Raw genomic sequence first — 17,419 nt, forward strand, 5'->3', positions numbered from 1 at the left:
GACTTTGGCACAGTACACTAAAAAAAATCAGATCAATGAAATCTTCTCTTTTCTATCTCCCCAGAACAGCCTTCCTGGCAGTCGGATGTCGTTTCCATTAGATCCATCAGACATTTACTTAACATCCTTTACACTCTGAGCATGTGATGGATCATATTCTAACCATTTTTCGTCTGCTTCTCCTTCATCATCTCCCTCCAGCAACAAATCCCAGGAGCTTATCTGTTCCATGAATGCCCAGAGATAGAATTCCATATAGACAGCAGTCTGTTGTACAAGCACCAAGGAATGCAGGTAGACCAGAGGCTTTATTTTCAGTGTTTCGATAGCAAAGCCGTAGATTAGTCAGTAGTACAAAGTACTCTTACAAACATAGGAGGTAGTTGACATTGAGTCTTTCGCTGAGCATCATAATATGCATAGAGGAATACTATGGCCATATTGACTATGTTTCAAATGTGTCAGGAAAACCCAAAGCTCCCTGCTTTCCGTTTGTAGAGCAGTTGTACCATAGTTGTGCTATTGTAAATTCACATCTGCTTTAAGTATAAAAACCATACAATAATATCTAATGATATTCAGACCAACACATACATAATTGTCAGTATATAATAGACTCACACTCATAAATTCTTTGTATTATATGCTTCATATGATGCTAATTAATGACTTATGTAACCCCATAGGGACATTTTACATAAAGTTTGGCAATTATATGAATTCTGTTGAATAACGTAATTGTTAAATATAAATGAAGCGTGTCTCTTCTCCACATCGTCTTTCAAGTCCTCCAAATATCATCATTTTTCTTTGCACACTTGTGCTTCCTCCAGCTCCATGGGCCCCTCTCATTAACAGGCACTACGTGGGTTGGACGCCCGCAGAACCACGCCGGCCAGAGTACTCCAGGCAAATGTGGAGAACTTTGCAGGGCACGTTTCAGCTCTGCTGATATATGTGGACGCAATCCGATGGAGCCGCTTTGCACCAAAGGTGTTGTAGTGTCCTGGGAGGACTTGGTCAACCTGTTCAATGGACATGCCAATTGTTACTCTATATCATACTTTTACTAGTTAATCACAAATCTCTATTCATCAGTACACTTGGCCTCTCTCTGTTTTAAGGATGGTGCACGGCTCATAAATCTTAAAATTGACAAGGACATTTTTTTTATAAATCATATTTGCCCTTTGTAACATATATTTCCTGGAAAAACACAGAAATCATTAACCGTTGTCACTGAGGGTAGTGAATGAAAGTCACCTCAGGAAGTAAAATGTTGCAGAAATGTTGGGTCAAAAACTTTAAATAGGACCATGACATTTTTAGCCAATAGAACCAAACAAGGTCGAAATGTCAGCTGAAACACTTAGATCACCTCTTGTGCGTTTTCACCATTACCTGTTCGCTGTCAACCAGCCCGACCAGACGCTCACAGCTGCTGACGTAGTCACTGACACGGCTGTAGGGCAGCCAGTCAATCATGGAACCATCATACACGACATCTCCACTGAAGAGCAACTTATTGTCATGGTCGTGGAGGCAGATGCTCCCCCGAGAGTGACCGGGCATGTGCAGCACCGTCAGCTGCCTGTCACCCAGGTTGATGACATCGCCTAGGGAGGACACAGATGTTGTTATCATATGCTCACATAAAAACCACCGCATAGCTTGTGCTATGATCCCAGAGTTACAACAGGCCTTATCTTCTTCATGGTTTTGCTGGTTGGAATTGAGCCAGAGTTCAGTTTTTGTTTTCCACATATCAACTCACTCATAACACCACAATATGTAGAGTTATGGATGGTCAGCAAAATTATTGATTTGGTTCAGGGTGAATATGGAGTTGCAGAGTGAAGCAAAAGAGTGAAACTGACAGATCAAGGAATGAGATATTTTAACTGCATTGCAGTAGTGGCTCTGACACAGCAGAACAAGTATGTTCACCTACAGTCCAGAAATTAAACACTACCAGAATACTAAAGACGCCAACAGGTAAACTTTGGGTCCACAATTCAACAATGTACCATCCCTTGCAGTTGAGGCTATGCAACAATTAAGATGGAAGAGATACAGTTGCAGAGCATTAGGTATTAGTGATTGATTTGGCCATTGACAAGCTAGATAGCTAATAGAACTGCTTTGAAAGTAAAGATGGCTGATGGATAAGCAAATAGCTGACAAAAAATAAATAAATACAAACCACATTCACAAGTAGTTTGCTTGGTGTGGCCAGCCTTTTACAGAAACCTGCCTCTGCCCTTTTTACCAAGTCCATGTCATGCTATGTGATTAGTCATTTACACCTGTAGAGGCACTGCCCTCACCTGGTATTTAAACACAGTCTAAACAAAGACAGCACAAGCTTTGTGCAAATTAAACTGGTGATACATTTTGTTAGCACTGCCCTCATATCCCTCTTCTCAGGAACACCACACATTACAATCTGTGTGCGTGTGTTTTTTGTTTTGTTTTGGTTTTTTTTTGGGGGGGGCGCTAATATTTTTTGGGGTTCTGCCAAATTCATTCACTGAATTTCTCCTGTGGGGGTAAAAGCCTTCTGTATAGAGCTTAGTGTGCAAACTATAGCTGTAGTACAAGTGCAGCCAGTAAATGCCATCTAATGGTATCGACCATGATGCTCATCAGCAGGCTGATGCATTTATAGATTTACAACTCATGACCCGGGGTTTGATCACAGACCCATTAAACTACCATGTATGTGTCATATCTGCAAGAGCGGCCCCTCCCACCTACCCTCCTGCAGGATGTGTGTCGGCTGCACAGCCTTGACTTTGTAGTGCCTCGCCCTCCATCCCGGGCTGGGAGCCTCGGCGATCTCCCTGTCGCTGAGCCAGGTGACCGTCTCAAAGTTGTCTCCGTTGGCCAGGGCATCGACCTCGGCGCTGTGGACGCCCACCTGTTGGAACTGATGCAGACCGCCCGAGTGGTCGAAGTGGGCGTGCGTGGCGATGGCCAGCAGCGGGTTCTTCCTCTGCGGGTCTTCGCCCAGCAGCCCCTTGGCGTCGATGTAGTCAGGTAAGCTCCTCAAGCCCAGACCCGTGTCTATGACCACGTCCTGGTGCGAGCCGCGGAGCAGCCAGATGTTGGCCCGGTTCTCCGACTGGTAGAATCGCTCCTGGATCCAGAAGAGTCCGTCTCCGAGCGATTTGTGAGCGTACCAGTCCGCTGCAGACATCCCACTTCACGCACTGTTCGAGGTAGACCGGTGCGGGTGTTGTGCTGTCAGGCGATCCGGCCGTGGAGAGCTGCGACTAGCCTTGTAGCTGCAGCTATGTTTTCATTGAGCTTAACGCGATGGTGGCCGCCGACACACCCTTGGAGGAGCTGAGCGCGGTCATTGGCCGAACGGGCCAATGACGACAGGTTGAGGCGCGCCGATATTGGATGCAATAGATGTCACGTTCATCTGACGTCACACGCGGGGCGGGGTGATTTAAAGCCACATTTCCACGCGCTGCTGAGCACTGGAGTGAAGCTCATCGTCCCACGACGCTGTTGGCGAAGTAGAACAAATATTCATCTGCTGAAACTGAAAATCTGGTCGTCCTGGTAGTTAATTTTACATTTGGAGCCACAGATAAACTCGGGCGGCCTTGTGTTCATGAGTGAACTCCTAAAGTGAAACATATAGAGACTCAGTGAAAGGCTTAATGCCATTGAACAGCCCTGAAGTACCCAGACTTTTAGGATTTTACGTCTCCGCATTAGGAGCAATTCACTAACAGCCCCTTAGTGAGTATTCCAGCTGTACTGCTGTCTTTCCGACCAACGGCAGCCCAGCAGGGACACTTGAGTGAGTTGTGTGTCAGCACGTGTTTGACGGTGACATGTGGGCTGTGTGCTGTAGGTGCAGAGCAGGCCGGCGGCCATGGCGGGCAAGGGTCGCGGAGTGGCTGCCTTCACTTTCAACATCGAGGCTCTGGGCATCGGCAGGGGCAGCATGCCAGAAGCCAGGGTGGGGCCCAGCCCGCTGTTTCCAGTAAGTACCGAGCACACACTTTCTTCCTCACTGTCTCTCTTACACACACACACACACACATCATGGCATTTCCCATGTACTACACAACACATTATACACAACTGTGAATCCTTCCCAAAGTGGGAACGGTTGTTTGTGGAAAGCTAAGAAATATGTGTAAATGTATACGCGTGGATAAAGTCAGATAAAAGAGCATGGTCATGTTGAGAGCATCCTCTGCTATAACACACACACACACACACACACACACACACAATAGTTGGTCAGGGATGTTTTCTGCTGTTTTCTGCACCATGAAGCAAACGGGGCCAGGGGGCAAAAGGCACATCACCCAAACAGCATGTGGTGTGAATTCCCAAACAAGTTTTCTGTACAGTTTCTGAGAATTGTTGAAACTCTGAATTCCTCTCTCTGAACAAAATGTTCAGTTCCCTCAAACTATTTATTGAATCTGTCATTCTTATTGCAAAACCACTAAAACATTTTAAGTTACTGAAATGCATTCTGCATTTGTGATGCATAATGGTCAGCACAGGTCTCGGTGGTCAGATACAATCTCAGCACAGATGTCACACCAAGGCAGCCAATATTCAATTGTTTAAAGTACACACAGGACATTTTTAAAACTGTTACTGGCTCATGACATTGTTTGGAAAACATATTATGCATTTATTATAAAGAATAATTATTCCTGGCGCTGCATTCTCTCTCTTCTTTTTCATTTTTTAATGTAGTGTAGTGTAATGTAGTAATATTTTTGTCAGGACTGGCTTTGTATTTAATCTGAAAACTTCTGAAACTTCTGAAAACTGAAAGCACAGACAGGATGCTTTGGAGGGAACATTGCTCACTGGGTTTTGTAAACTGTCTGCAATTTTAGTTGTCTCTATCATTTTATTTAGGTTAGGTTTATGGTCATTTTAATAGAATTCTGTGCCACTGCAGGACACCATTTTACTGCAAACAAAGCATGCTTTCACATCTGCTCACTGATGGAAGGAAAATAAAGCTAGGATAACATAAAAGGTAACTGCTGCACTTAATCACTATTTTTTCCCCCTCCACTATCTATCAACCTCCAGAATACAGACTTCAAACCAGTTCCACTGAAAGCTGGCGAAGATGAGGACTACATGTTGGCCTTGAAGCAGGAAATGAGGGGAGCAATGCAACGGTTGCCACACAACATCAAGTTTGAGTCCAACAAATCAGGTAAGAGGGAGAGTAGTGCATTAGAAACCTGACGTCTAACAAAAGTGCTATGGCAAGACAACTGCCCACTATGAGGAGAGATAATACAGCACTCAGGAGCTGAAACATTTAATTAGGGTCATATCTGGAACAGGAGATAGACACTGATTTATGGAAGAAATATTGGGCTACAGCTGTTGTCTGGCAGGTTTTTAATATATTATTTGTGGTCTGTCCTTACAGGTCTTTCTAAGTTTCCTTGGTCAAATGTATGGTAAATATATAGGTAATAAGTAGCAGATTTTGATAAATTTCTTGCATCACTCAGATGTGCCAGGCGTACACAACAATGTGCTTTTTGTAATTTTAATGACTGTGAACGTACAGCACTGATATGAGTAACAAATGCTAAATAGTTGTGAAATAAATTAGGTTGGTATTAAACACAGATGCAGCATTTATAATTTTCAACATATCTAGCACTGAAAAAATCTGAATCTGGCAAAAATTACACTCAGATCACTGTCATGATAACTTGTTTTGCTGTGGACTAATACAACAATGGTTGAAACATAATCAAATATGATTTATCACTGCAACTAAGAATCAAGAGTAACACTCTTGCTGGTGTTTATCCTCAGGATTCTGTTGGACCAGCGGTCCCCAACCTTTTTTGTGCCACAGACTGGTTTAATGTCAGACAATATTTTCATGGACCAGCCTTTAAGGTGTGACGGAAAAACACAACAAAATAAATTGATAACCCTAACCAGCATAAGAACGGTGGTATTTTCTAAATATAATAATAAATGTGAATCCACTGTGTACTCGTATGCAAGTTTATTAGGAGCATCCTTGTAATACCGCGCCAACAACATGAGAAGCATCCTCTCTATCCCCTAACACTCGCTGGTCACTATGGTAACGTTTAAACAAAGATACACCAGAAAAACAAATATAAGGTGTTTAAGTTATTTATTCTTTCTCTGCGGCCCGGGGGCAGGGACCGCCGTGCTAGACCATCAAATGTGATGCAAGTGTGAACTGGAAATTTGTTCTGTTTACGTGAAACAGAAGTGGAGAGATACACGGAGAAATACCTGAAGTACAGCCAGATGGAGGATGAGCAATGGATTCCAGGTACATGAAGAACACACTGTAATGTGATAAGAGCAAACGGAGAAAATGTGCAAGATTTAAAATAAATATTTTTCTTGATATTTCCAGATTGGAACCTTTTCCCAAAAGAATTGATGCCACAAAAGAAAAAACCTCATGCTAAACCAGGTATATAAAAAGCCATTATACACCTAATGAGATTTTAGTTATAACCATAAGGATAAAAACAAAATACTTAAATCCGACAGGCACAAAGAGGAAAACGGTGAAGCTGTCACGCAAAGAAACAGAGGATATGCTCAATAAATTGGATGTAAGCTTCTATTTACTTGTTTGTTCAACTACTAAGCATTACATGTTTAATTTGTCCTGGTGTGATTTATCAAGTACCTTTTTATGACTGCATTAAGTTAATGTAGTATTTAAGTGCTTGGGATGTATATGTATTTACCAGGAGCTAAGCACGTCTCTCTGAGTTAGCGGATTTCTTACATAAATAAAATCTAAAATCAATATTTAAGGAACTGTCAAAGAAAGATGACGGGAACCCTGAAAAATCTGATGATGAGGCTGAAAAGAAAAAAGGGAATGCAGATGAAGAGGAGGATGTTGAAGAAGAAGAATACGATGAAGAGGATATTGAAGAGGTTAGATTCATAAAGATAACTTGAAACTTTGCCAAATCTTATATGGAAGACTCATTGAATTTGACTTTATCTGATTTGTTCCATTTGTTTCACTGTAGGAAAATGACTACATAGAGAGCTATTTTGACAATGGCGAAGACTTTGCTGCAGGCAGTGATGACAATATGGATGGGGAAGCAACATATTGAGACAGCATGACTCAACCATGCAAAACTCAAGTGAGCATACATTATTGAAGCAAACAATTACATAATTTATACTGTATAAATATTGTAGATAAACTGGAAATAATGTACAGGTTGATAGTTTTGCTGGGACACTATTCAGAGGAAAGCTTTCTTTAGTGACTCATGTAAATAAGAAAAACTATGTGTACACAGGCAATAATTTATTCAAAATAGATGTATTTATTTCCCAGCCTGTGGCACATTTCCACAGGTTGAAAGGCACATACTGTCAACGACACAAAATGTTTTGTCATTAAATATCAAGTATAGAGTGAAAATAAAAGGGCTATATAACAAAGTCTAAAATCTCACCTAATTTAAAGTACTGTATGAGTGTCATTGTGGGAGTATTGTGCATTTCCCAACTCTCTCACCATGCTCTTTCAGAGGTTTTGAATGGAAAAGGAAAAAAAAAGCAGTTTTCTTCAAACTCAAATCAAGGAAAATCCAGGAACCTCTCATGTTATCTCAGAAACATAATTTAAATGTATCACTCAATACTGATATTGTAAGGAAATGGTGGTGGAATAAATTATGTATTAAACACATTGGCAGCATTCATAATTTTCAAACAAAGAGCACTGAAAAGTTCCTAGCATGACAAAAAAAAAAAAAAAATACACTTAGAACCAAGTAACTAACTCCTAAAAGTGTGCATTCTCTCAGACTACTTCCACAGAATTACAGATTATCTTAAACTATGGCCACTAAATAAATGTTTTAGTTGTTTTGGAACTCTGAATATTTGTGTTGAGTTTACTGAAGAAAACATCAGGTCTGAGGACTCTTGGGGCTAATTACATTAACAGTAGAACATGCTCATCAATTCATAGAAGTTCATACTATTCTAATATTTGTCAATATAGACACATCTAGAAGAGATGAGTGGCACATTAATGCTCTTGTTGAAAAGCATATAGATGGAAATAACTAGATGCGAGAAATAATTGTGGGCACACAATCTCTCAACCCTTTAAAAATGGCCGTTGCCAATATACAGTGGCTGTCCAAGTCAGTCAGATTGCATTGATGTACATCAATAAAAATTATTTCAAAAAAGGGAATGTCCCCTTGGTTTTATTGAATCAAGTTGGCACAACAAACCCTTGCTATGTTTTTTCATGCCTTTCGTCTTGACCATCTCCTGCTTTGTCCAGACCGTGTCCCTGCGGTTTCCCATTAACCTCACTTCCACCATTATGTCCAGGTGCAACCCCTGCATAGTTGTGTTCTCCAACAGGAAGATTAAAATGAATGTCATGAAGTTCAGTATGAGCTTTTGTAGGAATGCCATGATGGCTGACGTCAGCTTTCACAAGCACTTCATAGTACAGCAGATAAAAAACAGGTGTCACTATACCAACAACCAGCATGATGGCCACTGCTGTCCACCATCGCATACCCCAATCTGCTCCATAATAAGGGTCCTTCCGCTGTACTGGTTTATACTCTCCTTCTGCTAGCAGTGGCTGCTGCTGCTGCAACGTTAAGGAGGATACAACCTCATTCAGGCTGCTCCGAGACGGACCTGTGCATTTCACAAGCCGCTCGATGTCCTTGTCTTTCTCGAGGAGGAATCCTTCAACACTGTCAGTAGAAGAAGAAGAAGAGTCTGTGGAGGACTCAGAAGGACGGGAGGTAACTGGTGAGATTGGAGGCAAGCGCCTGGCACCCAAGGGGGAGGCAGATTTAAGAGGTCCAGTGCTGTGAGTCTCAGTAAGGACACTGAAGCGTCTTACAGGAATTTTAACCGAACGCAGGGCAAAAAAGTCCTGCTCTGTCAAGAGGTTGTTGACGCGTTTAATTTCAGCCACCTAGGGAACATACAGAAAAAACAGGATTTTTTTTTTTTTCCAATTCTTGACACAAAAGACAGAAAACAATGGTAAATCTACTATGAATATTCTGGATTATGGAGTTCCCCACTTAATGAAATTGGTGCTCTTTTAATATGGCGTGTAAAACAATACCTATAATAACTTGCCAATTATACTCAACCTTCTAACAGTAATCTAACATCACAGAACAAATCTGATAAAACAGGTAATTATATGATGTATATGATATATACCATATGTGTGATTCATTTTAATGTGTTTCCATTTGACAGCCAAGAATGTTTTCATGTACGTGAAAACATGCATGTTGTAAACTTTCATTTCTTTGAACAAGAGGGAAATAATTTTACACAATAAGAAAGTACTCAAGATTACTTTGGACATGAATTACTTAGTCTTGCACAGCATATGTTTTCTGTGATTAATAAATGAGGTAGAAATTCAATTACGTAAGAATAAACACCACTCTGCATCCCAAAGCAGTGCTACTATCATCATGAAAATGTTCTAGTCAAAATCGTCATGAACAAATTATGGAGGAGAAAAAAAAAAAAAAAACAGTAAAAACTAAGTGATGGTGACTAAAACTAAAAACGCAAGTGACATTTTTGTCAACAAATAAAAACTAGAGGTAGAAATAAAGGCAATTAGTTTTTGAGGTGGTGGGGTAGGGACTTCAAACACTTTACCTCTGGGAGACAAGCACTGACTATTTTCTGCACAAATGTCTTTGCAGCCTATGATACCACAACTTGGTAGTATGAGACTTACAGACGTCTGCTTTTATGTTTTGCACTTGATTTTAAAATTTGTCTAAATAAAGACCTAAACACCTAAAATCATGTGGCTCTAATCACATGTTTTAACTTAATACAATTCCATTTTAACAATAATGAAGTTTGGCAGCCTGGAGGCGCTGTTAGCATTAACGTTCAATATTTTATTTGCTTCCAGTTCTGCAGGAAATACAAAACCAAAAGATACGGACACACCGATCTGAGTAAATACGTACTGAGCAATGATACTGCAGAGCAATACTGTTGAGAGTGTCACCCTCTTGGATATCTCTGCTCAGGTAGATGATATCGTCCATCCGCTCTCTGGAAGTGCTCCTCCGCAGTCTCTCTCTGCCACGAGGTCGCAGCTCATAACTCTCGCCATCCTCCTCTGACAGGTCATTTTCTGAGCCATTGTTGCCAAAGACGTAGGAATGGCCGCCATTGGCAGGCTGCACCATGGTGGCTGACTGGAACCCATAATGTTGGCTTCTACTGGACATTTTTTCTTCACTATATTGAGGAAAGCACAGGTAGAGTGCCAAATCCTGAATCAGCAAGGAAAAGGTTAAACAAAATTTTGTTTGAAATACTAAGATGCCTCAGTGAGTCAGGACAAGGTCAACTCAAATCAAAGTGTACAAATAAAAACACGATCCCGTAAAATATGGTGCAGTCATGCAAGACACCTAAACAAACCCAAGTAGTTGCTATGTGCCAGTCGGGCCATTAAAGATGATATCACACATGCAGGTGACCACAAAGTCATTGTTCTCACCAGTTTTAACACTGCAGAACAAAGCTTATATGGATATCTTTTTAAAAGAAACACCACTTTAAAAGAACAGGACAGCAGTATAGTGGTTAGTGCCATCACCCAACAATAAGAAGGTTGCGGAGTTCAGTGTGGAGTTTGTATATTCTCCACGTTCCTGTGTGGGATTCCCCCTATCGTCCAAAGACATGCATGTTAGGTTAGGTGACTCTAAATTGTTCATAGGTCTCTGTCTTTGTGTGTTGGCCCTGTGATGGACTGGCGACCTGTCCAGGGTGTACCCCACCCCTCGCCCGGAACGTTGGTTGGGATTGGCTCCAGCACCCCGCGACCCAGAAATGGAAAAAGTGGTAGACGATGGATGGATCGACGGGCGCCACTTACAAATCATACTACAGGTACAAAGGGACTGAAAAGAAGATAACCAGTGTGACACAAAGTCAACCATTCCTGCCCTCCCTGCCTCACAAAGGTAATTTCACTCAAAGACCAAACAACCAGGGAGGGCCAGTGACTGTCACAGACATGCACTGAAATAATGAAACGCACAGCTGCATGGCAAAAAATGCAGCAATCTCATAAAAAAGTTGACACACCTTGTGCTGGTAAACTATAAGAAAAAATGCAGACAAAAAAAACAAAACCAAAAAGTATTTCCTCCACAGTAACATGCAATTGCAAGGTGATGAGCAGTAGTAAGTTCACTTCACCTAACTACCTGTTTGTTCACATTTGGCAAACCCATCACATAACGTCACACGCAGTGCTGAAAGAGTCCACAAGCCACATTTAACAGTTCACTAGATGCCAAGGTCCTCTGATTACACAACGATTCAGTTCCCTTATCTGTCATGGCCTCGGGAACATCGTATCAGAGGGCATTACCTGGCTATCCCTTCACAGCAGGTGTGTTACACCTGCTGTGATAAGAAAGGCAGATTTCAGTATAGGGGTTTATATTAAAACAAATAAATCATTCTTGACCAACAGTGATGTTAGCTCAATTAGCAATCCAAGGTGCTCACCATAAGCACGCCTTTACCACACAATGTGACGCAGGGATGTCAAACACTAGTTAAGCTTTTAATGGAGTTAGATTCAACCTGGCTAAAAGCGCAGGTTAGCGCCTATTTAGGAAACTAATTAGCTATTAGCACAATTCAATTTATAACTGATAGTTTTACTAATCCAAAAATATCAAGGTGGTGTCGCCGTTCACTCCAAATTACACAATAATATCAGCAGCAGCACTCTGTAACCCACCAAAAAGATGTTTTAAAACGGGTCTTTCTGCTGACAGGTATAATTCATATCGCACGTCAACAGTTCGGCTAATTAGCACAGGTTAGCCTAGCCTATGCTAACTAGCGTCCACCTCAGTTGTGAGGCTGCTCAGCTGTTTGGACTGTCCTGTCGACGGGAGGTCGCAGGTGATGAATATTGTGTAAGGAGGGAGTAGCCAACAACCGCCTTTACCTGAAGGGATGACGACCGATCAGTCAGTAGCCATGAGTAGTATCCATCCCACCAGAGGATTATCTTCGCTCTCCCCTTGTACTTGGTTTGTTGCTGCCACCATTCACGCCACGTCAACAGAATACCTACGTCATGACGTACCCACTGACGACTTCAAACCCCTCACTTTGAATCTCAAGATGGCGCTAAAGGTCAAGTTAATGTCTGATAGAACGATGACTTTTTAGGGGTAAAATGTGACACTAATTAAATTTTGGATAGAAATTACTCTCGGGTAACTTTTATAATTAGACTTCAGCATTGATGCCCGCACTAGCTAGTTTCTAAAAAACAACAACAACAAAAAGCTAGCAAGCGTGTATGCATCCATGGGGAAACCGCAGTAACTAAGCTAACTAAATACAGCGAATTCATTTTGAATATATAGGACAGATATAAACTCTTTAAGTTATACAAGTAGCTTGGCACTTTTACGATAATGTAAAAATCTACTACAGATATTTTAGGCTAGAACAGCATTTTCGACTGTTTGATGAATGGCAAGCGGCATTTCCTACAAAAAAAAAAACTGTGTATCTGGACTATTTACAAAATTCCTAATTGCTTTGGCGTAAACGTGAGAAGTTTCCGGGGCCGGTTGAGACAGGGACAGCTTGCCTGCTCGGCTCACAGGGTGGAGCTGTCCGCCACCACACGGCTCACCCTCCAGAGACAAATGGGATTAAAACATCTTGTCTCATTAGGTATCGACCGGGAGACGAGCCGGAGTCGGGTAGCGGCTGCGAACAGAACTAATCGTTTCTGCCGGGACAGTGAGCCGTGTGTACAGTAGCGGTGGCCCCTCACATGGCTGCAGGAGCCCGGGGCTGTGTGTGAAGACGGGACAGAGTCCGGAGGAGAACCGGAGAACCTTACTGCCGGCTTCACTCACAGTTAGATGACTGACGCGTTTCATCCCACGTTTGTTCATCAGGAGGGAATAACAAGATTTCTGCAGGGTTTTTTTTTCTCTTTCCCAGAGTCACCTACAAAATGATGCTTGAGAAGAGGAGGAGCTGACTGAACACATTTATCCATGTTATCCTCAACAATCAAGAAATTGTAGCAATTTTTCTTGGACAGAGAGCCCAGGCAAGGTGTCAGGTAAATTAACATTTTGTTTTACGGTCTTTTCCAACATGGTTCTGTCTGTCATTGTGAGGGGCCGAATAGTGACGATGAGTGCCGACCAGCTAAACTTTATAGTGGATCAAATTCATAGGTGGACTAGGGGATGCGATCATATCGCTTTGTGACACATGGGCATGCTGTCTCCTGGACATTTCAAACATTTTAGATTTTTTTCAGCACCTGAGTCAGTAATGAATGGTTATTCCAGGAGCGTTTGTCAGTGTTAGATTAATAGTCCTGAGAATAAAGGAAACAAATGAGTAGCGATACTCCTCATCAATTATGCCAGACAGCTCAAGCAGACATATTGTATAACACTATAAGAAAACGATTAAAAGAGGTTGGCCACTGCTAATTTCTTTTTGCGCTGTGCCAAAAAATCCCCTTCGGAGCAGCTAATAAAATTGCAAAGCCTAAATATTGATTCAGCGCAATCAGTAAATGAATGGTAGCCCATTGAGATCGGAGACAAACGCTTCCATGGTTACATTCAGGATCTCCAGTGTGATTACTGCTCTTTGTGTGGGTTTTCTCTTTCACACTGAAATGCAACAACAATTCAGGGGGAACTGCCACACATGGTGAGCTGGAGACCCTCTCATAAAGGCTCCGTTGACTAATCTATAGGCTTACTCCGGCCATAAGTAATCTTGGCACACTTGGAGTTGCGCACATGTGCTGATACTGTTAAATAAACGAGCGCTGCCTGTAACCCCATTGTGCTTCTTTGCGTATTTTACGCAGATGTCCAAGCTCCATAATTTACACCAGTTGCTGGGGTGGGGTTTTTCACTCCTTGAATAACTGAATACGTCCACTTTATCTGTAATTGATTTGACATGATGTCATCTCGGTGCGTCCCTTGCAAATCTCTTTTGTTGCCTCCTCAGTGGTGCCTCAGCAGAGTAAAATCCCTTTTCTCACTGGGGAGGAAGGGAGGGAGCTGCTTCTGTGTGCATTCAGCACTTACACCTGCTCTTCCACAGAGCCAGCCTTCCCCATTTATGAAATCTATCTTTGTTTAAATGGTAAATCAGTTTTAGATGAACAGTCCTTCCTCTTTGTTTGCAAAGAAGCATCAACACTTTCCACGAAACATTCATTTAATTTCCTCACACCTCCAATCTCTGTTTCTATCATTACACACCCCAATGTCACCGCTGTCCTTTCTGTTTTTGGATACTCTGAGAGCTTCTCTTGCTCAAAAGCCGGGGCCTTTGTTTGTCATTGTTTATGTCATTGCTTGGCAGGGGTCAGCCCCCAGTCGCCTGTGTGTGAGGGTCTGAATGTGATTCACTGGGCGGAAACTGTTTTACTGCCTGCCTCTCTCCCCTTCTGTCTAGCCCCCCCCTAATGGCTGCACACCACAAAAGGGGACAGTGCCATAAACAGAGCTTGTTCATTGATGAAAGGTGCTGAAGTGTTGCACAGTGCAGACAGGATGAGATTGATGTTTGCCTGGGATGATAGAATTCTCATTCTCCATGTGTGGGGAAATAGCAGCCGAAGGCATAGCTCTCCACACACTTCACCACCCTGCAACAGGCTGTGCTTACTGCTGTGCGCTCAGGATCACTGTTGGGGGCAAGGGCTATAAGCAGGATGTCTTTATCAGAGGGGAATGGTTAGAACTTTGCATAGCTTGATCCCTCTTTTTGATCCAGATACTCTTGATTCTTTTTGAGAGCTCCCCCACCAGACATATCTGAAGTAGTTATATTGAAACAAACCTAATTTGCTTGTTTTGACAAATGCGCACTACACCTCACTATATCCTCTTTACAAAGGACATTTTTACAAGTAACTTAAACACAACATTTTGTAGTCATGTTCTCTTCAGAGAGTTTTCTAAATTAGCAGTTTTCATGATGTGCGAAGAGAAAACCAGCAGACCTGGCCACGATACACCTCTTATTAGTTATGGTCTGGTTTTCATTTCCACATCCTGAGAGGATAACATCTTGTGCCTACTTTCCCACTTCTCTCTCCAATTCCCATGTGATCCGGAGACCCATGGGGTAGAGCAATTTATAATCCATTGTTGCGCAGGAGTTGGCATATACACCACAAATTTGCTTCTTTTGCATGATATTGAGAGTTGACAGGACTGTCTAAAGGCTAATTTGAGTTAATCAGCTACTGGTGTTAGATTCAGTCCAAATTCCTAAGACATTTTTTTCAGCCAGCACATTGTTTGCTATGCATTAGTGCGGGCACATCTGAGAAGCAGAGGGTATTTCTTTCATGTTTTTAAGACGTACTATTATATCATAGGTGTCAAAAATGAGGATGAGGTTGAATGAGACACAAAACCCAAATATGCCCAAATAGTTATTGCTTTTTAGTGCTTTTTGGAGTTATATATTATATATATATTTGATTAGCTGGATATTTCTATTAAATGAATTTACAGAGCTTTAGAGATTAAAACAGAAGTTAGTTTAAAGCCAGCTCATTCAGTGTTTGGTTTACTTTCAGTGCATTGCTTCTTGATTATGTCATATTTAGCCAATGTGGGGAAAAAAGGCACTGCTGTGGGCAGACAGCATAATTAAGGCTCTCAACTTCATGAGGCGACATTGAAGAGTTAGCTATAGGGTAAAAGAAGAAAATAAACAGGCGGACAAATGACAAACATGAGATTAAAAAACAATGTATACCCAGAAAGAAGAATTTGTGTTTAACGTACGCTGTAATTTATAATGAAGATTCACTTAGTCTCCAAAGCCAAATAGACTTTTAATACAGCAATTACTGTAGTGAATGTGCACAATCCTGTTGTTTAAACGTGACATATGATTTCTGAGGGTGCCAGAGTGAAGGTAGTTACTTAGTGAGTAGACAAATTCAACAAGTCTCATAATGTTTTCTTGGATTTCAATACTTTGCTTTCAAAAATCATTTGACAGTTCATGCTTACGCACAAGAGACAGTATCATGTTTTAGTAGTTGTTGTCCTTGGAGCAAGGGACAGGAAAGTGGTGGGCCAACAGCAGTGGCCAACAATCTTGAGGTCTCCGTAGTTGGTCTGACCAACCGCATATTGTTCCCGGTGAGAGGATTCTTGTACGGTTACTGCAGTGAACTCTTGGCCATGACCTTGCTGTCAACTCTCATAATCGCATATGGACACACACACGCGCACACACGCGCACACACACACACACACACACACACACACACACACACACAGACACACTCATGTAGAACTGCTTAGTATCTACATTGGCGTCTTAAACTTGAACTCTGGCCCCTGGTGATGTTAGAAAAGCCAGAGGCCTCAGATAGGTCAGAACCTTAGAGGCTTTCCAGCCAGCTGTACTCTCCCAGTGTGGCTGCTAAGTTCAACAATAGTGGAATACAATCAGGTGAAACAATGCATAAAATAGTAACATCTTAATTTTATTTCTAATAGCTCTTTTATATTTCCACTATCTTCTATTGTTATTGGATTTAAATACTGCTACATTTAAGCATGTCACTTGCAATCTGCCTGGAAAATCTGCAGGAGGCACACAAAGCAACATCCTCTTCTCAGATATGAAAACATAAAGAAAAGCATAAGAGCCCTCAGGAAGGCTGTTTCATATTAGTTTGGCTAGACTATATGCAAATTAAATTATGTTTCAAGGACTGTTGAAAGCATGTATTCTTTTTTTTCTTTATAGATCAATGGCTTATTATCCCCATAAACTCCCATAAATTTGCTCCACAGCTTAATTTGATAAATGAACACACTCTTTGTTTGTATTTAACCAATTCTTTAAACCATTCTTTAAATAAACACATACCCATATGGGCTCTCCTGTCTGGCCATAAATCCTTGCATTTTAGCATGGGGCTTGGATGTTTTAGAGAGAGCCACGTGGAACACATCCCACGTTGCCTTGAACTTCCTGTCTTAATTTAGATAGGTTGAGTGGGCCAACTTCGAGGGACATTGTGGCTATCAATCTGTATACCCATTCTCTGTTAGTACTCTCATTACTCTCACTAGGATCTTTGTATGGGTGTTAGAGAGAAAGAGCGGGAGAGAAAAATAAGTGTCATGGGATGTATTTATAACATAAACCTGGTGATGCAGTAATCCCCCCAATCTGCTCCATACTTTAAACCGGCCCACCTTTTTTCCATTCATGATTTTCTTTGTGTATTGCTTGTGTATTGTGTGGTCGGTCATGGTTGAATTTCTCAAGG

The 17,419-nt window shown here is 41.6% G+C and overlaps 3 protein-coding genes across 5 annotated transcripts; 1 reads left to right on the plus strand and 2 right to left on the minus strand.

Annotated features, from left to right (window-relative positions):
* Positions 1-289: 289 nt before the first annotated feature.
* Positions 290-3,315, minus strand: mblac2 (metallo-beta-lactamase domain containing 2). The gene is made up of 3 exons (XM_029511025.1): positions 2,758-3,315; positions 1,402-1,616; positions 290-1,025 (listed from the first exon to the last, which is right to left on the minus strand). The coding sequence occupies exons 1-3, from the start codon at positions 3,197-3,199 to the stop codon at positions 852-854; spliced, it is 831 nt and encodes a 276-aa protein (XP_029366885.1). The 5' UTR covers positions 3,200-3,315; the 3' UTR covers positions 290-851.
* Positions 2,805-7,848, plus strand: polr3g (polymerase (RNA) III (DNA directed) polypeptide G). 2 transcript variants are annotated; one of them, XM_029511026.1, is made up of 8 exons: positions 2,805-3,039; positions 3,872-4,003; positions 5,086-5,215; positions 6,269-6,334; positions 6,422-6,481; positions 6,562-6,626; positions 6,835-6,960; positions 7,059-7,848. In XM_029511026.1, the coding sequence occupies exons 2-8, from the start codon at positions 3,893-3,895 to the stop codon at positions 7,146-7,148; spliced, it is 648 nt and encodes a 215-aa protein (XP_029366886.1). In that variant the 5' UTR covers positions 2,805-3,039; positions 3,872-3,892; the 3' UTR covers positions 7,149-7,848. The 2 variants fall into 2 exon arrangements, with proteins under 2 accessions (XP_029366886.1, XP_029366887.1); XM_029511027.1 differs by lacking the exon at positions 2,805-3,039 and adding an exon at positions 3,561-3,756.
* lysmd3 (LysM, putative peptidoglycan-binding, domain containing 3) lies at positions 7,104-12,164 on the minus strand. 2 transcript variants are annotated; one of them, XM_029511024.1, is made up of 3 exons: positions 12,053-12,156; positions 10,038-10,349; positions 7,104-9,001 (listed from the first exon to the last, which is right to left on the minus strand). In XM_029511024.1, exons 2-3 carry the CDS (start codon positions 10,302-10,304, stop codon positions 8,297-8,299), a joined length of 972 nt encoding a protein of 323 aa, XP_029366884.1. In that variant the 5' UTR covers positions 10,305-10,349; positions 12,053-12,156; the 3' UTR covers positions 7,104-8,296. The 2 variants fall into 2 exon arrangements, with proteins under 2 accessions (XP_029366884.1, XP_029366883.1); XM_029511023.1 differs by having other exon boundaries at positions 7,105-9,001; positions 10,038-10,314; positions 12,053-12,164.
* Positions 12,165-17,419: the final 5,255 nt, after the last annotated feature.

Source organism: Echeneis naucrates, chromosome 9 (genome assembly GCF_900963305.1).
Source record: "Echeneis naucrates chromosome 9, fEcheNa1.1, whole genome shotgun sequence".
NCBI classification, from domain to species: Eukaryota; Metazoa; Chordata; class Actinopteri; order Carangiformes; family Echeneidae; genus Echeneis; species Echeneis naucrates.